The sequence below is a fragment of the Ornithorhynchus anatinus genome, chromosome 6 (genome assembly GCF_004115215.2).
Source record: "Ornithorhynchus anatinus isolate Pmale09 chromosome 6, mOrnAna1.pri.v4, whole genome shotgun sequence".
NCBI classification, from domain to species: Eukaryota; Metazoa; Chordata; class Mammalia; order Monotremata; family Ornithorhynchidae; genus Ornithorhynchus; species Ornithorhynchus anatinus.
In genome coordinates this window covers 45,930,976-45,953,861 of record NC_041733.1, presented here as the reverse complement: position 1 = coordinate 45,953,861, position 22,886 = coordinate 45,930,976, and the positions used below count along the sequence as shown (strand labels likewise).

At 56.1% G+C, this 22,886-nt stretch overlaps 1 protein-coding gene and 1 non-coding gene across 2 annotated transcripts in view; one reads left to right on the top strand and one right to left on the bottom strand.

Annotated features, from left to right (window-relative positions):
* The first annotated feature begins 8,352 nt into the window (after nucleotides 1-8,352).
* The window catches only part of MTMR8 (myotubularin related protein 8), a 48,654-nt gene continuing 34,120 nt past the window's right edge, over nucleotides 8,353-22,886 (top strand). Inside the window, exons 1-3 of the mRNA XM_029067271.2 lie at nucleotides 8,353-8,466; nucleotides 18,562-18,684; nucleotides 20,801-20,963. Coding sequence (XP_028923104.1) covers nucleotides 8,443-8,466; nucleotides 18,562-18,684; nucleotides 20,801-20,963 — 310 coding nt within the window. The 5' untranslated portion in view covers nucleotides 8,353-8,442. The remainder of the gene's footprint in view (nucleotides 8,467-18,561; nucleotides 18,685-20,800; nucleotides 20,964-22,886) is intronic.
* TRNAS-CGA lies at nucleotides 15,194-15,301 on the bottom strand. The gene is made up of 2 exons: nucleotides 15,264-15,301; nucleotides 15,194-15,239 (listed from the first exon to the last, which is right to left on the bottom strand). It is a non-coding gene; the product is annotated as a tRNA-Ser (tRNA).

Sequence of the window (22,886 nt, the reverse complement as noted above, 5' to 3'; positions counted from 1 at the left end):
GCCCGGGCTTTGGAGTCAGGGGTCATGAGTTCGAATGCCAGCTCTGCCACTTGTCAGCTGTGTGACTGTGGGCGAGTCGCTTCACTTCTCTGGGCCTCGGTGACCTCATCTGTAAAATGGGGATTAACTGTGAGCCTCACGTGGGACGACCCGATTCCCCTGGGTCTCCCCCCAGCGCTTAGAACGGTGCTCTGCACATAGTAAGCGCTTAACAAATTAGAACAGCGCTTTGCTCATAGTCAGCGCTTACAAATGCCACCATCATTATTATTATTATACAAGAGAGTCAATCATCTGTATTTATGGACCACTTGCGGTGCTCTGTACTAAATGCGTGGGAGACTACAACACAACAACGTAACAGACACATTCCCTGCCCACAGTGAGCTTACAGTCTAGAGGGGGAGACAGATATTAATAATAATAATGATAATAATAATGTTGCTTTCTGGTAAGCGCCCACTATGTGCCGAGCACCGTTCTAAGCGCTGGGGTAGACACAGGGGAATGAGGTGGTCCCACGTGGGGCTCACAGTCTTAATCCCCATTTTACAGATGAGGTCACCGAGGCACCAAGAAGTGAAGTGACTCGCCCAAAGTCACCCAGCTGACAAGTGGCCGAGCCGGGATTCGAACCCATGACCTCTGACTCCAAAGCCCGTGCTCTTTCCGCTGAGCCACGCTGCATTAATAGAAATGAATAGAATTACAGATATGTACGTAAGCGCTGTGGGGTCGGGGGACGAATGAAGGGAGCAAGTCAGGGAGAAGCAAGAAGGAAGGGGGAGAAGAGGAAAGGAGGGCTTAATCAGGGAGGGCCTCTCGGAGGAGATATGAAGCAGCGTCTCGTCGAGCTAGAGCACGGGACTGCCGTGCGACCCTGTGCAAGTCACTTCACTTCACTGGGCCTCAGTTACCTCGTCCGTAAAAGGGGGACGGAGACCGTGAGCCCCACGGGGACCGTGTCCAACCCGAGACGCTTGCGTCCACCCCCGTGCTTAGTACGGTGCCTGGAGCATAGTGATGATAATAATAATAATAATAATAATAATAATGCTGGTATCTGTTAAGCGCTTACTACGGGCGGACCGCCGTTCTAAGCGCTGGGGGAGATCCAGGGTCATCGGGTCGTCCCACGTGAGGCTCACGGTCTTCATCCCCATTTTACGGATGAGGGAACTGAGGCACCGAGAAGTTACGGTCACCCAGCTGACAAGCGGCAGAGCTGGGATAAGCCCTTAAATACCATCATCGTCGTCGTCGTTATCAGACGTGCCTTCGGTAAGACCTGGGAGGCGGGGAGGGGAAACCGTCTGTCGGATATGAAGAGGGAGGGCGTTCCAGGTCAGAGGCCAGAGGCGGGCGAGAAATCGGTGGCGAGGTGGAAACCGTCGGGATACGGCGAGCAGGTCGGCGTTAAGGGGGGCAAAGCGTCTGAGGCCGGGACGTAGTAGGAGAGTAGCGAGGTGAGGAAGGGGGAGGCAAGGTGCTTTAAAGGCGACGGTAAGGAGTTGGTAGACACGATCTCTCGCCCAAGGAGAGGAGAGTGGGTGGATAATCGGGGCAAACTTCCCGGAGGAGGGGGCCTACAGCATGGCATTAAACTCGAGTTTCCAGGGGCCCGCGGGGCTACGTCCGTCCTCTGCTCGGGCCCGGGGGTCTTTCGGGAGGGAGCCGGAGGGCTCTAACGCAGGGAGAGCGACGGGGACGACAGGAAGATTGGAACGGAGATCTAAAAGTGGAAAGGTGAAGGCTGAGTGCTTCTGCCACGGTTTTGCTCTGATGGCACGGAGTGACAAGATGAAGTGCTGTTTCGCGGAGAGCAAGTTCTCAGAAAATGATTCCAGATTCTCCGTTCTTCACCGCCGGAGTTAAGAAGGGCTATTAAGCGGTGCAAGGGAGTGACACTTGGTGACAGAGGAGAGGAACTCACGGAGGGTTAACGGTGGCTGGATTAAATGGAAGCCACTGCTTTCAGCCCAGACCCATGACAGTCTCAGTAGCCAGAACAGACATTCCCTCCCCCTCTCCCTGCCGAGCCCACCCGGAACACCTCCGGTTCCTTGACCGATCCCCTTTCAAGTGCTTACTATGTGCCGGGAACCGTACTAAGCCCTAGGGTAGATGCAAGCCGATCGGGTTGGGCAGAGCCCACACCCCCCACTGGGCCCGCAGGTTTCATCCCCATTTTACAGATGGGATAACCGAGGCCCGGAGAAGTAATAATGTTGGTATTTGTTAAGCGCTTACCGTGTGCAGGGCTCTGTTCTAAGCGCTGGGGGAGACACAGGGGAATCAGGTGTCCCACCTGGGGCTCGCAGTCTTCATCCCCCTTTTTCCAGATGAGGTCGCTGAGGCAGCGAGAAGTGAAGGGACTCGCCCACGGTCACCCAGCTGACCAGTGGCAGAGCCGGGATTCGAACTCATGACCTCTGACTCCCAAGCCCGGGCTCCTTCCACGGAGCCACGCTGCTGAAGTGACTCGGCCACGGTCGTACGGCAGACGGGTGCCGGTGCCGGGATTAGAACTCGAGCCCTCTGACTCCCGGGCCCGCGAACCTTCCACTAGAATATGCTGCTCCTCACGGCCAGAGGCCCCTAAGTGCCTCTAGGCCTCGATTATCCTTATCTGGAAAATGGAAGTACGTTATCTTGTGAGCTCCGGGAGGCAGCAACTGTGCCTCATCTGAAAAACTTAGATGTATTTTTATTCCCATTTGTATGGTTTTTTATTACTCTATTTGGTTAACGAGGTGTACATCCCCTTGATTCTATTTATGGTCATAATGTTGTCTCGTTTTCGTTTGGTTCTGTTCCGCTCTGCCGTCCGTCTCCCCCGATTAGACCGTGAGCCCGTCACTGGGCGGGGACGGTCTCTATCTGTTGCCGAATTGTCCATTCCGAGCGCTTAGTACAGGGCTCTGCACATAGTAAGCGCTCAATAAATGAGAAATGCGAATAAATGAGAAGCAGCGTGGCTCAGTGGGAAGAGCCTGGGCTTGGGAGTCAGAGGTCACGGGTTCGAATCCCGGCTCCGCCACTTGGCAGCTGCGTGACTGTGGGCCAGTCGCTTCACTTCTCGGTGCCTCGGTGACCTCGTCTGTAAAAGGGGGATTAACCGTGAGCCCCACGTGGGCCGACCCGATGACCCTGTATCTCCCCCGGCGCTTAGAACAGTGCTCCGCACCTAGTAAGCGCTTCACGATTACCAACAGTATTAAATACTACTGGATGAAGGAACTTAGTACCTAACACTAAGGTGGAAAGGAACCGATCTCATCCTTCCCCTGGACCCTGGTGGAAAGCGGGGCCTGGGAAGAAGAGTCGTAACCTGGGAGGGTTGGGGCAGGAAGGGGAGACGGCGCTCAGCTCGGCCAGCGGGTCCTCGGGGAGGATCTTGTGGGGAACAAAGGGATGCCCACCCTCGGCTCCGTCGTGTCTCCCCAGCATCCGTCCAACATCCCCGGCCCCGCTTCTCTCAGCCCAGCCCGGTGCCGGCCCGCTCATCCCACCATCTCCAGTCCCTCGCCTCCCCACCCGGCCCCCCGGCCCCGGCCCTCTAGGCCCGGCACCCCTGGGCCTGGACCTCTCTCCCCCCCCCAGATCCCGGGATCGGCCCTCTCGACTCAGCGCCCCCGGGCGGGGCCCGTCCTCCCCGGCATTCCTGGTCCTGGCTCTCTCCACCCGCCATCCCCTTCCCCCGGCCCTCTCGCTCGACCACCCTGAGCCTGGTCCTCTCTCCCCGGCGTCCCCGGCCCAGGCTCGGTACGTGGCCTTAGAAACACACGTCGGCCCCACGGACAGCCGAACGAGTCCCAGGGCAGGGAGGGCCGTCCTTGAGTCGGAGGACGGCGGGCCACGGAGGCCCAGCTGCACATTAACGCTTGACGGTCAAACGGTAAATAGAAGGCCGAAGGAACTATGAAGTCGAGCCTCAGCCTTGGGTCCAGAAATGCCGCGGCCGAAGCCGGGCAACCGCGCCGGAGCGGAAGGTCCGCTTGTGAATCCGGGCCTCCCTCCAGCTGGAAGGACACTGCTGTTATTCCTCCTCTCCTAGCTCTTTATGACATTCTGCTAAGGACAGGTATACAGTTTGCGTTTCGACTAACCGATCCCTTTTCCGTCTCCGTAGCAGTGGGATTATAAAGTCGAACGCTCGCTTGACCGTGTGGTGTGTATGGTGATTCCAGCCTCTCCATCTCGCGTTCATTCATTCATTCATTCATTCATTCAAGCGTATTTATTGAGCGCCTACTGCGTGCAGAGCACTGGACTAAGCGCTTGGAATGGACAAATGGGTAACAGATAGAGACGGCCCCTGCGTACGGTACCTCGGAATTCAAGCAACCCAGGGTCCTGCGACCCCGATCACAAGACACCGGGCCACTCGGCCCAGCGTCCGGGACCCCGGCCCTCTCCCCCTGGGTCCCCGGACCCCGGTCCTGCTCCTCGGGATCCAGCACCCCTGGCCCTGGCCCTCTCTCCCCAACATCCCTCACCTCCACTCTCTCTACCTGACATCCTGAACCTAGCCCAGACCCGCTCGGTCGTACACTCCTGGGTCTGGCCTTCTCTCCCAGGCATCCTCGACCCCGGGCTGGCCCTTTCCACCCGGCAAATCAGCCCCGTACCTGGCCCTCTTGGCCAGCATCCGTGGAGCGGGCCCTCTTTCCCCCAAATTCCAGGCCCCAGCCCTCTCCGTTTGGCATCCCGGGCCCTGGCCCTTCTGGCCCAGCAAATCCAGCTCGGGCCTTCTCCCCTCGGCATCCGCGGCCCCGGCCCTCTCGGCCGAGCACCACGTCCCTGGCCCTGCCCCCCAGTATCCCTGGCCCCGGCCTTCTCCTACGGGCACCCCCGGCCCCCGGGAGTCAGGGGTTGCGGGTTCTTATCCCTGCTGTGCCGTGAGTCTTCTTAGGCAAGTCGTTTAACTTCCCCGTGCCTCAGTTACCTCATCTGCAAAATGGGGCTCAATATTGTGAGCCCCATTAGGGACGAGAATTGCGTCCAACCTGATTACCCTGTACCTACCCCACTCCTTAGAACGGTGCCTGGCACATAGTAAGCGCTTAAGAGATACCATTCTTAACATCAGACTGTGAGCCCAATGAGAGGCAGGGACCGTGTCTAATTCCCACCTCTGTATTCCCTCCTAGCGCTTAGCCTTGATGACGTTGTCCCGTTTCGCTTTGTTCTGTTTTCCTTTGCCCTCTGTCTTCCCCGTTTAGACCGTGAGCCCGTTATGGGGCAGGGATCGTCTCCGTGTGTTGCCGAATCGTCCATTCCAAGCGCTTAGTACAGTGCTCTGCACATAGTAAGCGCTCAATAAATACTAGTGAGTGAGAGTGAGAGAGTGAGCCTCAACCATCTCAGCTAAGCACCAGCGGGCCTGGTCCTTTCTCCGCAACTTCTCTCACCCAGCCCCTCTCCACCCAGCCCCTCCGCCCTGGCCCAGGCCCTCTTGGCCCAGCGCCCCAACCCTGGCCCCAGCCTTTCCCACCCAACACCCTGCAGCGCCCCGGCCCCGGCCCCGGCCCCGGCCTTCTCGGGCCAGCGCTCTCGGACCCGGCCCTCTCGGCCCTGAATCCCGGTCCCCGGCCCGTCCACCCGGCACCCCCGGCCCTGGCCCCGGTCTTCTCGGCCGAACGCCCCCGGAATTGGCCCTCTGAGCATTTCTGAGCAGAGCCTTTTCTATATCTGGGACCCCACCCCTCTCGGTCTACCGCTGCAGGCTCTGGTCCTCTCCCCCCGGCACCCATGGCCCCAGTCTTTTCTACCAGGCTTCCCTGGCCCTAGCCCTGACCTTCTCTCCCCAGCATTTCCCTCCCCAACCTGCCCTCGCCTCTATCCCGGCCCTCTCGGCCGGCAACCCCGGCCCCGTCTCTCCCTCCGCGGCATCCCCGGCCGTGACCCTTTCCGCTCCGCACCTCTGCCCCGGACCGGGCCCTTTCGACGCCGAGCCCCCGGCCCCGGCCCTCTCTGCCCCGAATCCCCGTACTAAGCGCTTGGAAAATACCATTCGGCAACCAAGAGAGACGATCCCTGCCCACGGGGGGCTCACGCTGTAGAAGAGGGAAGACGGACATCAAAACAAGTAAACGGGCATCAGCGGCAGCGCCGTAAGGAGATAGAATTATAGACATAGACACTTCGAAACGAGTAAACAGGCAGTAATTATAAATGAATAGAATTATAGATGTGGACATATATACACAAGTGCCGCGGGGCGGGGACGGGGGGCACAGAGCAAAGGGAACGAGTCGGAGGGGACGGGGCGGGCTTATAGCTGGGGGGTGGTTGTCGGGCCGGATAAGGTGAGGGAGAGGTGCTGTCCCTGGGGACAGGTGGGTGGGGCTGAGGATAGTGAGGGAGAATGATGATCAACAATAAGAAGAAGAACGGTATGTGTTAAGCGCTTACTGTGTGCCAAGCACCGTTCTAAGCGCTGGAAGAGATACAAGGTAATCAGGTTGTCCCGCGTGGGGCTCCCGGTCTTCATCCCCATTTTACAGATGAGGGGATTGAGGCCCAGAGAAGTCAAGTGACTTGCCCAGAGTCACACAGCAGACAGGTGGCGGAGCCGGGATCAGAACCCACGTCCGCTGACTCCCAAGCCCGTGCCCTTTCTACTAAGCCACGCTGATTACTGTTGGAGGCCTCAAGTTGGGGCCGAAGATAATGTGGATGTGGGGGTTATACGTGGGGACGGGTATTGGGGTCAGAGATAATATAATGATAACAGTATTCGTTAAGCGCCTACTATGCGCCAGGCAGTGTACCAGTGCTGGGGTGGATACAAGCAAAATCGGGATAGACCCAGCCCCTGTCCCGCCTAGGGCTCCCAGTCTTCATCCTCATTTTACAGATGAGGTAACCGAGGCACATAGAGGTGAAGTGACCTGCCCGAGGACACCGGGGGGACAAGTGTCGGAACTGGGCTTAGAACCCACGTCCTTCCGACTCCCAGGCCCGTGTTCTAATAATAATGATGATAACGTTGGAATTTGTTAAATGCTTACTCTGCGCAGAGCACCGTTCTAAGCGCTGGGGGAGATCCAGGGTCATCGGGTCGTCCCACGTGAGGCTCACCGTCTTCATCCCCATTTTACAGAGGAGGTAACTGAGGCACAGGGAAGTTAGCGACTTGCCCGCGGCTAGCTGACAAGTGGCAGAGCCGGGATTCGAACCCATGACCTCTGACTCCCAAGCCCGGGCTCTTTCCACTGAGCCGCGCTGCTTCTCCCACGGGACAACCTGTTGACCTTGGATCTCCCCCTGCGCTTAGAACGGTGCCGGGCACATAGGAAGCGCTTAAGCAGCGTGGCTCAGTGGAAAGAGCACAGGTTTAGGAGTCAGAGGTCACGGGTTCTAATCCCGGCCCCTCCACCTGTCGGCCGTGGGACCGTGGGCAAGTCCCTTCACTTCTCTGTGCCTCAGTTCCCTCATCTGTAAAATGGGGATTAAATGTGAGCCTCACGTGGGACGACCAGATTTCCCTGTATCTCCCCCAGCGCTTAGAACAGTGCTGGGCTCATAGTGAGCGCTTAACAAATACCGACACGATTATTCTTATTAAGGAACACCGATATTATTATTATCGATGCCTGACTCCTTGTTTTGTTTCGCTGTGTCCCCTTGCTAGACCGTGAGCCCCATGTTGGGCCGGGATGGTCTCTGTTGTCGAACTGTATCTTCCAAGCGCTTAGTAATAATAATGACGTTGGTATCTGCTAAGCGCTTCCTATGTGCAGAGCACCGTTCTAAGCGCTGGGGGGACATACAGGGTCATCAGGTTGCCCCACGCGAGGCTCACAGTCTTAATCCCCATTTTCCCGATGAGGGAACTGAGGCCCAGTGAAGTGACCTGCCCACAGTCACACAGTTGACAAGTGGCGGGGCCGGGATTCGAACCCATGACCTCTGACTCCCACGTCAGGGCTCTTTCCACTGAGCCACGCTGCTTCCCAGTACAGCGCACCCACTAATCGCTCAGTAAATAGCTCTGAATGAATTACTGTTGTTATTATCACTACCTGACACTGGCTAGAGAGAGGCCTAAGGCCCCTTCAGCCGCCAAACCCCCGCGCGCATGCGCACATGGCCGGGCCCATTGGGCCGGTCTAACCCCTCCCGCCCTTTGGAGAGGGACTTTATTTTCCTTCTCCCTCCGCCCCTCAAGGCGAAGACACGGGGACGTGACCGGCGCGGAGGGAGACGCCAGGGTCGAAGGACTGGCGGCGTGCTTTAACGACGCCCCGGCGGCGTCCGCCCGGATCAAAGATGGCCGCCGGTCACGTGGCTCCCTCTCGGGAGGAGGACGCCTCGCGAGGGTTGGAGGGGGAAATCTCGCGAGAGCGAGGCGGGCTGGGCCCAGGGAGGGCATGGAGGGAGGCCGGGCCGGCGGGGGCGGCAACTACAGCCCCGGCGCAGCTGAGAGACGCCACCATGGAGCACATTACCATCCCCAAGGTACGCTCCCACTCTGTGCACAGTCCTGTGCTCGATATTCTCTTTCCCCTCGATTATCCCCTTCCTCTCAGCCCCTCGAGCTCCAGGACTGGCCGAGCGCCCACTCGGTGCAAAGCCCTGTGCTTAACATTCTCTTTTCCCTCCCTTATCTCTTCTTCTCAGCCCCTCGAGCTCTAGGATTTGCAGAGCGCCCACCCTGTGCAGAGCCCTCTGCTAAATATTCTCTTTCCCCTCGCTTATCCCCTTCCTCTCAGCCCCTCGAGCTCCAGGACTGGCTGAGCGCCCACTCTGTGCAAAGCCCTCTGCTACATAGTCTCTCTTCCCTCAGTTATCTCGTCTCCACAGCCTGTTGAGCTCTAAGACTTGCTGAGCAGCCACCCTGTGCAGAGCCCTGTGCTAAATATTCTCTTTCCCCTCGATTATCCCTTCCTCTCAGCCCCTCGATCACCAGGACTTGCAGAGCGCCCACTCTGTGCAAAGCCCTCTGCTAAATATTCTCCTTTCCCTCACTTATCTCTTCTTCTCCTCAGCCCCTCGAGCTCTACGACTTGCCGAGCGCCCACGCTGTGCAGAGCCCTGTGCTAAATATTCTCTGTCCCCTCCATCACCCCTTCTCCTTAACCCCTCAAACTCCAGGACTGGCTGAGCGTCCACTCTCTGCAAAGCCCTGTGCTTAACATTCTCTTTTCCCTCAGTTATCCCGTCTCCGCAGCCTGTTGAGCCCTAGGACTTGCTGAGCAGCCACACTGTGCAGAGCCCTGTGCGAAATAGTCTCTTTCCCCTCGATCACCCCTTCTCCTCAACCCCTCAGACTCCAGGACTGGCTGAGCGTCCACTCTGTGCAGAGTCCTGTGCTAAATATTCTCTTTCCCCTCCCTTATCCCTTCTCCTCAGCCTGTTGAGCTCTAGGACTTGCCGAGCGCCCACTCTGTGCAAAGCCCTGTGCTAAATATTCTCTTTTCCCTCAGTTGTCCCTTCTCCACAGCCTTTTGAGCTCTAGGACTTGCTGAGTGCTCACTCTGTGGAAAGCCCTGTGCTAAATGTTCCGTCTCTCTGTCTTCTCTTTCCCCTCGATTACCCCTTCTCCTCAGCCCGTCGAGCCCTAGGACTTGCTGAGCGCCCACTCTGTGCAGAGTCTTGTGCTAAATATTCTCTTTTCCCTCCATTATCCCTTCTCCTCAGCCTGCTGAGCGCCCACTCTGTGCAAAGCCCTGTACTAAATATTCTCTTTTCCCTCAGTTGTCCCTTCTCCTCGGACCGTCGAGCTCTAGGACTTGCTGAGCAGCCACTCTGTGCAGAGCCCTGTGCTAAATATTCTCTTTCCCCTCGATTACCCCTTCTCCGCAGCCTTTTGAGCTCTAGGACTTGCCGAGCAGCCACACCGTGCCGAGCTCTGTGCTAAATATTCCGCCTGTCTGTCTTTTTCCCCTCAGTTACCCCTTCTGCTCAGCCCGTCGAACTCCAGGACTTGCCGAGCGCCCACTCTGTGCAGAGTCCTGTGCTGAATATTCTCTTTTCCCTCCGTTACCCCTTCTCCTCAGCCTGTCGAGCTCTAGGACTTGCCGACATGCACCCTGTGCAGAGCCCTGTGCTGAATATTCCGTCTCTCTGTCTTCTTTCCCCTCCATCATCCCTTCCCCGCAGCCCGAGCTGAGCGTCCACTATGTGCGAGGTCCTGTGCTGTGCTAAATGTCCCGTGCCCCCTTTCTCCGTCCACTCCCTCAGTGCCCCCTCTCCTCAGCTCGTCAAGCTCTACTACTTCCTGAGTGCCCATTGGGTGCAGAGCCCTGTGCTGAGTGCTCCGTGCCCCTTCCCTCCGTCTGCTCCCTCCCCTCGGTGCCCCTTCCCCGCAGCCCATCAAGCTCTAGTACTTGATGAGCGTCGACTGTGTGCAGCGCGCTGTGCTGAACGCTCCGAGCCCCTGCCCCTTCCCCGCAAGCCCATCGAGCTCTAGTACTTCTTGAGCGTCGACTGTGTGCAGCGCGCTGTGCTGGAACGTTCCGTGCCCACGCCCTTCAGCCGGTCAGTTGCCGAGCGTCCACTGCGAGCCTAGACTAAAAATAATAACGTTGGTATTAAGCGCTATGTGCAGAGCACTGTTCTAAGCGCTGGGGGAGATACAGGGTCATCAGGTCGTCCCACGTGAGGCTCTCAGTCTTCATCCCCATTTTACAGATGAGGGAACTGAGGCCCAGAGAAGTGAAGTGACTCGCCCCCCAGTCACCCAGCTGACGAGTGGCAGAGCCGGGAGTCGAACCCATGACCTCTGACTCTGAAACCCGGGCTCTTTCCGCCGAGCCGTGTGGCTGCACCCCTCTACCAGCTCGTGTCCCTTCTCCAGACCAGGTGCCCGGGGAGGGATTATACCCACCAACCGGGACTCTCCCAAGCGCTCAGTACAGTGTCCGGGAAGCGCCGAATAAAGACACTCGCCTGGCAGGATCGTCTCCCGGAGGTCCCCGCCGTGGCCAGAAGTTAGGACCCCCCCCCAAACTCTCCTCACCCCAACCTGAGCTCCTCTGATCCCCCTCAGCCCCAGTTCCAGAGTCGGTCGTCTTCTTGTGGACACTCCTATCCTTTATTTCCTTGCCCTGGTTCAGGACCCCAGATAATCTCCCCCTTGTCTCTCTGAAGATGAGAAATGGGGGAACCTGACCCCGAAGGAAGGAAGGAAATGAATAAACCCGAACCCCTCCTGAGGGGGTGGTTTGGGGAGTGTCGGGGCACAGCGCTTTGTGAGTTCTTTAAAAATGAGCAGAACAGGCTTTGGAAGATGGACAACCCCACCGGGGATGTGCCGTCCGCCGTTTCTGTCCGGTTCTGTTTCTTTCATTCATTCAGTAGTATTTATTGAGCGCTTACTGTGCGCAGAGCACCGTACTAAGCGCTTGGAATGTGCAAATCGGCAACAGATAGAGACAATCCCTGCCCGTTGACGGGCTTACAGAAATCAAGGCATCGTGATGGCCACAGTCAAAGTGAGGTTGTGGGCTTCAATCAGTCAATCAGTTATAGTTATTGAGGCCTTACTGTGCGGAGCACTGCACTGAGCAATTGGGAGAGTACAAAAAACAGAGTCGGTAGACCATTTCCAGCCCCAAATGAGCTTCCAGTCTAGAGGGGGAGGCAGACGTTAATATAAATAATTTACGGATACGTACGGAAGCGCTCTGGCGCTGAGGGAGGGGCGAATGGGTGGGGGGGCAAATCAAAAGTGCAAGGGTGACGCGGAAGGGAGTGGGAGAAGAGGAAATGAGGGTTTATTTGGGGAAGGCCTCTTGGAGAATAGTAATACTCGTGGTATTTAAGTACTTACTATGTGCCAAGCACCGTTCTAAGCGCTGGGGTAGATAAAGGGTAATCAGATTGTCCCATGCGGGGCTCACGTTTTTTATCCCCGTTTTCACAGATGAGGGAACTGAGGCACAGAGAAGTGAAGTGACTTGTCCAAGGTCACACGGCAGACAAGTGGCAGAGCCGGGATTAGAACCCATGACCTTTGACTCCCAAGCCCGGGCTCTTTCCACTGAGCCACGCTGCTTCCATAAGCCTTTGAATAAGCCTCTGAAGGCGGGGAGAGCGATCATCTGCTGGATATGAGGAGGGAGGGCGTTCCCGGCCGGAGGCAGGGCGCGGGCACGAAGTTGGCGGCGAGATAGACGGGATCGAGGTGCAGTGAGTGGGCCGGCAGCAGAGCGAAGTGTGCGGCCTGGAAATCGGGAGGGTAAGTTTGGGATGGGCGATTGAGTTCTTTAAAGCGCTCCGGTCTCTCTTTAGAGCACTGGCTCGGCGGCGGAGCTCCCAGGCCCCGTTCCCACCGGAATCGCCTCTTAAATGATCGATCTCCTCTTGGCCGTTCGGCAGGAGGTAACTCCTCGCGTCCGAAGATGGCCCGTGGGGTGATTTGGGGTTGGGGCTGGCTCTGTGGATAGATTTTTGGTAATCCCCCCAAGTTTTACAGGTCTTCTGTTATCCTACCTCCTGGCACTCAGCTGCCCTCAGCCTTCCTGATCGCTGTTCTAACCGCCTCCCCAACAGGCCCCCTCCGTCCACCACTTCTCAAGACTGTAGGTTTGTTACGGCCAGGTAACGTGTCTGCTGATTCTATTGTATTTTACTCTCCCAAGCCTTCAGTACGGTGCCCTGCGGCGTGGTGAGCGCTCAGTAAATACGACTGCTTGATGCACCGCCCGAGATTGAGTGAGAAGTGAAATCCTTTCTTCTCTCCACTTCGCTGTTTTGTTTTTTCTTCACACGCACATCCCCCCTCACAGCAAAGCAGGTCACATTCATCCTGTCCTTACGTCAGCCGAAACCACACACCCGCTCGGAGCCGGTGTCGCTGCCCCCGGGCCCCGGCGGTTTCTGTCAGGACTGACGAACGGCAGCCGCAGCTCAGCCAGGCGACCTAGTCACTGGGCTCGTGGCCTCCGGTCTACCTTTTCAGGCACCCTTCCCCGGTGAGCGCCCTTTTTTGGGTCATTTTTCAGGACTGAGACGGACCCCGGTCGTGTGGGGATTTCAGGGGGTCGACACAGTTGACTGCGCGCTGTGGGCTGGGACCCATCCCCTCTTCCGTTCGCCTTCCCCGCGTTTGGGAGCTGACCGTCGAAGCTGGCTGCCCCAAGAGAGTCAGGCGGGAGATGCGGCAATCGGTCGTTCTTTTAGAGCTCTTCCCGGATGCCGACCTCTGTGCTAAGCGCTTGGGAGTGTACGGTGTAACGGAGTGGGTAGACGCATTCGATTAGACTGTGAGCCCGTCACTGGGCAGGGATTGCCCCCGTCTGTTGCCGAACCGTCCGTTCCGAGCGCTCTGCACATAGTAAGCGCTCAATAAATGCTACTGAATGAACGAACATTCCCTGCCCACCAGGAGTTTACCGTAAGCCCGTCAATGGGCAGGGACTGTCTCTGTCTGTTGCCGATTTGTCCATTCCAAGCGCTGAGTCCAGTGCTCTGCACATAGTAAGCGCTCAATAAATACTATTGAATGAATGAAGAATGGGTCTTAGCTTTATTCTGCGGGCCGGCAAGCAGGACTACCAAGTTGAGCCGTACCCCTCTCCCTCTAGTTTTCTGAAGTTTGGAGCCAGGAGCACTCCTGCCTCCTTGCTCTGCGGTCACTTTTATCCTCACTGTCCTAGACAGTGGGGCAAGGCAGTCCTCTCTTACGTTCCGATTCTCCGGAGCATCCTGAATAGGTGACCTTTCGGGTTAGAGAGTTTAGCCCGGAGGGAATTGACTTATGCCCTGTCACTCCCCAATCACCCAAATCCCTAATTTGCTCCCGCAGTGGGAGGTCAGTCTGGAGACTGATTCAGTAATCCAGGGCTAAATAAATAACAATCATTCATTCACTGTCATATTTATTCAGCGCTTACGGCGTGCGGAGCGCTGTACTGGATAGGCCGAGTGATTATAGTAACGCTGTAGCGGTTTGGATGGAGAGAGAAGGGCAGATTTTAGCGACGTTTAGACTGCGAGCCCGTTATCGGGCAGGGATTGTCTCCATCTGTTGCCGAATTGTACTTTCAGTGCCCTGGGCATGGTGAGCGCTCAGTAAATACCATCGAATGAATGAAAAGGTGGGGCCGACGGGATGTAGTGACGGTTCGCGTATGTGGGTTGAGTGACAGAAAGGAGGGAAGGATAAAGCCAAGGTTACGGGCTCGTGAGCCAGGAAGGATGGTGGTGCCGTCTACAGCGATGGGAAAGTCAACGGGAGGACGGGGTCTGGGCGGGAAGATGAGGAGTTCTGTTTTGGACACGTTACGTGTGAGGTGACGGGAGGACGTCCAAGTAGAGATGTCTTGAAGGCAGGAGGAGATGATAATAACGTTGGTATCTGTTAAGCGCTTACTATGTGCGGAGCACCGTTCTAAGCGCCGGGGGAGATCCAGGGTCATCGGGTTGTCCCACGGGAGGCTCCCGGTCTTCATCCCCATTTTACAGATGAGGGAACTGGGGCACAGAGAAGTGATGCGAGACTGGAGAGCCGGGGAGAGATCGGGGCTGGAGATGTGGATTTGGGTGTCGTCGGCATAGCCGTGGGAGCGAATGAGTTCTCCAAGGGGGTGGGTGGAGACGGGAAGTAGGAAGGGACCCGTGATTATCCCTTATCTTCTCTAGCACTTAATAAAGTGATTGGCATATAGGAAGTGCTTCATAACTACTAAGGGGAAAGCACTTTCAGCCATCCATTCAATTGGTACACTCTGTATTAATAATGTAGGCATTTGTTAAGCGCTTACTATGTGCAGAGCACTGTTCTGAGCGCTGGGGTAGATACAGGGTCATCGGGTCGTCCCACGTGAGGCTCACAGTTAATCCCCATTTTCCAGATGAGGTAACTGAGGCCCAGAGAAGTGAAGTGACTCGCCCACGGTCACACAGCTGACAAGCGGCAGAGCCGGGAATCGAACCCATGACCTCTGACTCCCAAGCCCAGGCTCTTTCCATTGAGCCACGCCGCTTCCCCATGATAGCATTTGTTAAGCGCTTCCTATGTGCAAAGCACTGTTCTAAGCGCGGGGGGGGGGATACAAGGTGATCAGGTTGTCCCACGTGGGGCTCCCGGTCTTCATCCCCATTTTCCAGATGAGGGAACTGAGGCTCCGAGAAGTGAAGCGACTTGCCCGGAGTCACACAGCTGACAAGTGGCGGGGCCGGGATTCGAACCCGTGACCTCCGACTCCCAAGCCCGGGCTCTTTCCACTGAAAAAGGGAGTGTCGGAAGTGGGATTCGAACCCACTCCTCCATACGGAGACCAGAAGCCCCAACTAAGGCAAGTTGTTTACTCGAGTCTGGCGCCTCAGACCACTCGGCCATCCCGACACCTATGTGTGCAGAACCCTGTTCCGAGCACTCGGGAAAGTACGGCGCGTCGATTAAATAGCGACGATCCCCGCTCGCGACGAGCTCCCAGTCTAGAGCCGGGCGGGGGGAAGCAGACATCACTACAAAGAGACATCAGTGCGATAAATAAAATCACGGATATATTCAGGAGGGCTGGGCCGGGTGGGGAGAGTAAAGGGAGCAAGTCAGAGTGACGCAGAAGGGAGGGTGAGATGAGGGAAAGTGAGGTTTAGTCGGGGTTTTGTCACTTAACCAATACCCCAGTCAAGACTGGGATCCACATGCGGTCCAACCTTTGACCCTCTCTACTCCAGCGCTCGGCACAGGGCTCGACACGTAGGATGCGCTTAACAAGTACCGTAATTATTATGATTGTTATTAAGCCAGAGTCCTCTCTGGACAGTAAGCTTATTGTAGGCAAGGAACGTGTCTAATAATAATAACAATGTTGGTATTTGTTAAGCGCTCACTATGTGCCGAGCACTCTTCTGAGCGCTGGGGTAGATACAGGGTCATCGGGTTGTCCCACGTGAGGCTCGGGGTCTTAATCCCCATTTTCCAGGTGAGGTAACTGAGGCACCGAGAAGGGAAGTGACCCGCCCGCAGTCACACAGCTGCCAAGCGGCAGAGCCGGGAGTCGAACCCATGACCCCGGACTCCGAAGCCCGGGCTCTTTCCACTGAGCCACGCTGCTTCCCCTACCGACCCTGTTGTATTGTGCTCTCCCGTGTCTTTTATATACCGCTCTGCACCCGGTAAGTGCTCGATAAATACCATCGATGATGACTTTTTACGGTTTTTGCTAAGCGCTTACTACGTGCCGGGCACCGTACTAAGCTCTGGGCTGGACGCAAGCTAATCAGACAGTCCGTGCCCCAGTGGGACCCGCTGTCATAATCCCCATTTTACCGGTGAGCTTAGCGAGGCACCGAAAAGTAAAGTGAATGGCCCCAGGTCACAGAGCAGACAAGTGGCAGAGTCAGGATTAGAATCCAGGTCCCCCGGCTCCCAGGCCTGTGCTCCGTCCACTTGTTGCTTCACGAGGAGGAGAAGTCCTCACTTTTAGGGATCAGAGATCATCAACGTCTTCTCTGGCAGCGGGATTCCTGCAGTTGGCAGCGCCTTGTCATGGTTGTCGGCGTGGTCCTTTGCGCCGACGAGACCCGCCGTGCTCCCTGTTGGTGCAAAACGGGACGTCGGTCCCGGTCACGAATACCCGAAGCGCGTCGCTAAATTCAGCGCGTTCTCCCCAAGTGGGTTTCTTCATTGGTATGGCCGTTCCACCACCTGGTGGGATTTTTTTTTTTTTCCTCCCCCTCTAGTTGAAGACGAAGCCGAAATGGTATAGAGGCTGTCCGGTCGTCTAAAGTGTCACGTGGACTCTCCCTCCCCTTCATCGTTTGACCTGGGTTTCCCAAGAAAAAGCTACCGTTGATTTGAAAGCCGGGGCGGAGGGGGTCTGTCCGTCTTCAGAGGGCGTGCGGGGTTTGCTTCACCAAATCTTGGCCGCTTTGCTGAGAAGCAGCGTGACCTAGTAGCAAGGGCGTGGGCTGGGAGTTGGAGGAGCTGGGTTCTCATCCCTACCCTGCCACTTCCCTGTTTGGTGACCTTGAGCCGGTCACTTCACTTCTCCATGCCTCCGTTTCCTCATCTGTAAAATGGGGCTGTTTCCCTGTCGGGTGACCTTGGGCCGGTCACTTGACTTCTCCGTGCCTCCGTTTCCTCGTCTGTAAAATGGGGCTGTTTCCCTGTCGGATGACCTTGGGCCGGTCACTTCACTTCTCCATGCCTCCGTTACCTCATCTGTAAAATGGGGCTGTTTCCCGTTTTCCCTTCCCCTTAGACCGGGAGCCCCATCTGGGACGAGGGCCGAGTCCAGTCTGCTTAGAGTATCTATTTTCCCCAGCGATTGGGACAGCGTTGGGCGTACTGGAAGTGCTTAACAGGTACCACGGTGACGGGTGCACCGGGAGGCCGAGGAACCGGATGCTAATCCCGGCTCCACCGCTTACCTGCCCCGTGACCTCGACTGGTGGATGGAGCCCGGTCTTTGGAGTCAGAAGGACTTGGGTTCCGATCCCAGCTCTGCCACCTGTCTGCTGGGTGACTTTGAGCAAGTCACTTAACTTATCCACCCCAGCGCTTAGAACAGTGCCCGGCACAGAGTAAGCGCTTTCCAGATACCCCCGTCGTCATCGTCACCTGGACTTTGTCCAACCCGATTAACTCGTGTCTCCCCTAGAGTCTAGTACAACGCCTGGCACGAAGTGCTCAGTCTGTGAGCTCATTATGGGCCGGGAACGTGTCTGCTAATTCCGTTGAATTGTACTCTCCCGACAGCCTAGTGAGTGCTCAACAAATGCGATTGATCGATCAGCAGATACCTTAAAAAAATAATAATGTTGGTACTTGTTAAGCGCTTACTATGTGCAGAGCACTGTTCTAAGCGCTGGGGGAGATCCAGGGTCATCAGGTCGTCCCTCGTGAGGCTCACAGTCTTAATCCCCATTTGACAGATGAGGGAACTGAGGCACGGAGAAGTGAAGTGACTCGCCCACAGTCACACAGCTGGCAAGTGGCAGAGCCGGGATTCGAACCCGTGACCTCTGACTCCAAAGCCCTGGCTCTTTCCACTGAGCCACGCTGCTTCTCTTAAAAAAAATGCTTAAAAAAAAGCACTGATTGGAGCAGAACATCCTGATGAGTCCCCGGCAGCAGCAGTCTGTGCTAGACATGCCTCGGAGTGGGTGTTTAGAAACCGCAACTCCCGGATTGGGTTGTCTCGACCAGTGTCTTAAGCCCCGTCTGGACCAGGAGTCGAGGAGACGTTACTCGAGCGATGCCCCGTATTCCCTTTCGCTGCTTTCTCAGCCTGCCTTCCTCCTATCCCCCTCCGTACCCCAACGCGCGCAGGAGCCGCTGATAAAGAACCCCGTTCTGCTCCAGGAGCCTGCGGGGACGTTCTCAGGGTGTTAAAGGCCTCTGGTCTCTCCCTTTGGGCAGAGTTCCAGTGTATTTATCGAGTATTTACTGTGTGCAGAGCACTGGACTCAGCGTTTGGGAGAGGGCAATACAACGGAATTGGTGAACGGGTTCCCTGTCCGCCAGAGAGCTTACGGTCTGGAGAAGAAACTGTTACCGATATCCTACTTTGCCCGTTCGCCCTCTCTGACGACAAGAAATGAGTCGGCGGGCTTAATGGGGAATTTTTTTTTCCCCTTCCGTTTTCCCAATCCCAGGTGGAGAACGTGAAATTGCTAGATCGTTACGCAGCCAAGAGATCGGCCAACGGGACCCTGTACCTGACCGCAACGCACCTCATCTACGTAGACGTGTCTGCTGAAGTCCGGAAGGAAACATGGGTATGTTTTATGAGGAAAAGAATGGAAATCTGAACGGAGAGTGTGCACGCCTGGGCTTTTTATATGGTGCCGGTGTATTCTCTTAAAACCTTGTTACCCATCCATTATTTATTGTCAGTAGTCAGCGTTTACCGTGTGCCGAACACTATCCCGAGCGCTGGGAGAGAGTACGCAGGTGGGAATCCAACCCGGTCCCTGTCCCTTTTGGGGCTCGTAATATAGCCGTATCTGTTCCCCGATTAATCTTTCGGTTGAGGTTTTCTTTGGTATTTGTTAAGCGCTTACTATGTGCCGAGCACTGTTCTAAGCGCTGGGGTAGACACAGGGGAATCAGGTTGTCCCACGTGGGGCTCACAGTCTTCATCCCCGTTTTACAGATGAGGGAACTGAGGCACAGAGAAGTTAAGTGACTTACCCACAGTCACACAGTCACACAGCTGACAAGTGGCAGAGCTGGGATTCGAACTCATGACCTCTGACTCCCAAGCCCGTGCTCTTTCCACTGAGCCACGCCGCTGATTGCTTTGGGCAATCAGAACGAAAGGTTTGAGGCATTAGGACTCGGTGTTGCTCCTGATCACTTTTCCCAGACAGGATCAAAGCCGACTGTACCTCCCGGATCCCCGCTTAAAGGCTCGGCGTGACATTTTCTGGATTTAGTGAGGGGAGGGGAGGATCTAAAACAGAAAGGTCAGGGAAAGAGGGAGGTGGAGAACTCTAGGCATGTAGGGACAGATGAGAAAGGTGATGCCCATTTGAGGAGCGTGAGAAGTTGTTAGTTGCTCAGGTGGCCGGGGCGGACCAACGGAAAAGACCACATCGAAGGTCTCTCTAGCGGAATGGAGGGGCAGGTACGCGGACTGGGTGCGAGGCACCAAATCCTAAAGGCAGGAACCAACGTGTGATGTGAACTCCCAGCGGGTGGGCATCACTGAGTGGTGGTGGATCGTGGACTGCGTTGGACTAATATCATAACAGTGTGGTATTATTAAACACTTAGTATGTGCCCAGCACTGTACTGACCACTGGGATAAATACAAGCTCATCGGGACCCACGTGGAGCCCCCAGTCTAAACAGGAGGGAGAACAGGTCTTGAATCCCCTGTAAGCAGATAAGGGAACTGAGGCACAGAGAAGTGAAGTGACTTGCCCAAGGTGACCCAGCAGGTTTGTGATGGAGCTGGGATTAGAACCCAGGGCCCAGATTTGACTCTCAGCCTGGGCTCTTTTCCGCTAGACTGCGCTGCTTTTCGGATTCCCCGTGCCCTTCCAGTAACTTAAGGTAGTTCCATAATCTCGATGATTCGAACCTAGCCGGGGTTGTGTTCTGTTCCTCCCATTTTCCCAACGTGCCCACCGAAGGAAGGAAGAGTTGGTTGTTTTCAGCACCCGGAAAACCAGAAAATTAGGGTTTCACTTTTGAACAGTAGCATCTGGGGGGTTCTTTTTTCCCTTTAAATAATTCAGACTCTAAGGAAGATCATCCGAGTTGTCAGCAGAAACAGAGCTGAAGGTTCAGAGTTAAGGTAGGAAGTCTCAGCCCAAAATTGACAATCTGCTTCTTTGAAAGGAGAGGCTCTTCTGACGAGATTTAGCTGGGGCTGTAGTTTATTCCACACCCAAAGGCCTGCTGCCGTGACCTCTTCGATGATGCTTCATTTCCCTCCGAAATCTGTTGAAATCTAGATCTTTCCTCAATACTTTCCACTTCATTCCCACTCCGACGTAATCCCGTGTCTGCTTTTTCCGGTCGGAAGGAGCCGGATTCTGGCTTTATTGTCATTAAAGCCCTTACTGAGGGCTCACTACGTTTTAAGCACTGGGGGAGATCCAAAGCCGTGAGATTGGATGCAGTCCTCGTCCCCCGTAGGGCTCGCGTTCTGCAGTTGAGGAAACTGAGGCGCAGAGAGGGAATATGACTTGCCCAAGGTCTCACGGTAGGCCGGTGGTGGAACTGGGCCCGGAAACCGTGTCTCCTGCCTCCCAACCCCGGGGGCGGGCTTGGGTTTTGGCTGTAGTTACGAATCACTATCCTAAGGGAGTGTGGCGAAATCCAGTTGGCCGTTAGGAAACTTGCGGCCGTGAGATTTCTCGACGGTCCTTCCTGTTTTTGCAGATTTTGCACCACCATATTGCCAGTGTGGAGAAGCTGCCTCTTACCCCCGCAGGGTGTCCCCTGCTCCTCCGCTGCAAGAATTTCCGGGTGGCTCACTTCGTCTTCGGGTCCGAGCGCGAAGGCCACGCAGTTTATACCTCCCTCCTGAAGCTTTCCCAGCCAGGTAGGCGGGGGGGGGGGGGGTGTTCCGATTCGGGGGGGTGGGGAAAAAGCACGAAGCAGTTGCGAATGGGACCCTCCCCGGGGCAGAGCACACGGGGGAGTGGGTGGGGGCTGTGAACGCGGAAGCTCTCAGTAGGTTCAGGAAGGAAGGTGGATTTGGAACGGAAGCCGTTTCCTCTTCCGTTCACGGCGTTCTGCTTGGCCGCCCGGATCCGGCCCGTGTCCGCGGTGTGTCAGGATGGCCAGCGGGCCTCAGCGAGGATTTCTGGACACGTGGGGAAGGTGAAACGGGGGCGGGGTCGCACATTACCACATCTTCACCCTGTTCGTACGCTCAGTTCTCGGTTTCGTCGGCTTGGGCGGAGTCTTCCCCGGATTCTCTTCTGGCAGAGTAACTCCTCGGGGTTCACTTATAATCAGTCGACGGGATGTAGTTGATCTGAAGACAGATGAGGCCCCACGTCGGACCCCGGGCAGGGCTCGGCGGGGACCGTCTCTCTCGACTGCTGAATTGTCGTTTCCAAGCGCGTAGTACGGTGCTCCGCACACAGAGAGCATTCAATAAATAATGATAATAATGTTGGTATTTGTTAAGCGCTTACTATGTGCAGAGCACTGTTGTAAGCGCTGGGGTAGACACAGGGGAATGGGGAAATACGATTGAATGAATGAATGAATGGAAACCATCAGGCGAGTGCTTTACTTTGGGCAGAGCACTCTGATGCTTGGGAGGGGATAATACAGAGTTGGTAGGCACGTTCCCTGCCCACTGGGAGCTTATAGTCCAGATGGGGAGACAGACGTTAAAACAGATTATGGATAGGGACGCAAGTGCCGTGGGGTTGGAGGTGTGTGAACGTAAAGTCCTTAAGGGGTGCGGATCCAAACCCAAGGCCGCTGCAGAAGGGGGAGGGAGTAGAGGAAATGAGGGCTTCGTTGGGGAAGAGCTCTCGGAGGGGATGTGATTTCAACAAGGCTTTGGAAGTAGGGAGAGCGGTGGTCCGTCAGTTATGAAGGGGAAGGGGTTCCAGGGCAGAGATGGGATGAAGACGAGGGGTTGGCGGTGAAACAGACGAGACCAAGGGACAGCGAGAAGACTGGCGTTAGAGGAGCGAGGTGTGCGGACCGGGTTGTAGTAGGAAACTGGGCAGGTAAGGTAGGAGGGGGTGAGCTGATGGAGTGCTTTAAATCCTTTGGTCAGGAGGCTGATGCGGAGGATTTAGAGGAGTGCGGAGGTATGGACCGGATGTAGTGTAGAAGAGTGGTCTGGGCAGCAGAGTGAAGTCCGGTTTGGAGTGGGGAGAAAGGGGAGGCAGGGAGGTCGGTGAGGAGACTGATGCAGTGGGACGGCGGGGTATGATGAATGGTTGGATTAATGTGTAGCGGTTTGAATGGAGCGGAAAGGGAGGATTTTAGCCATCTTGCGAAGGAATAACCGACAGAATTTAGGGGCAGACTGAATGCGTGGGTCGAATGAGAGGCGAGTTGAAGACAGTGCCAGTGTTTGGGGCCCGTGAAATAAGGAGGACAGCGGTGCTGTCTGCGGTGATGGGTTGGCAGGGAAAGATAGGAATGAGGTCCTGGGGTGCGAACTGGCCCCAGGACTCCCCAGTTGCGTTGGATCTTGTGAAGAGGAGGAGACGGGAGGCTGGGGGAAAGGAGACCAAATGTGAGAGAAAGCTTTGGCCGTCGTGTTAAAGGAGCAAAAGAAATTCGGGCGAGGCACCCAGGAGGGAGGAGGTTGAGAGAGTGGATTTTCCTGTGAGGGAAACAATTTTCCTGGAGGGGCGGAGTGCTAAATTTTGCCCCTGCGGGCGGAAGCCCTCGATCGTCAGAGGTCTTTCCTTTTGGCTACGGAGTCGCTGCGCGCTCACACCTCTTCCTCAGTCCCGCCTGCCCCCACGGAGAATCCCCGGATGAATCC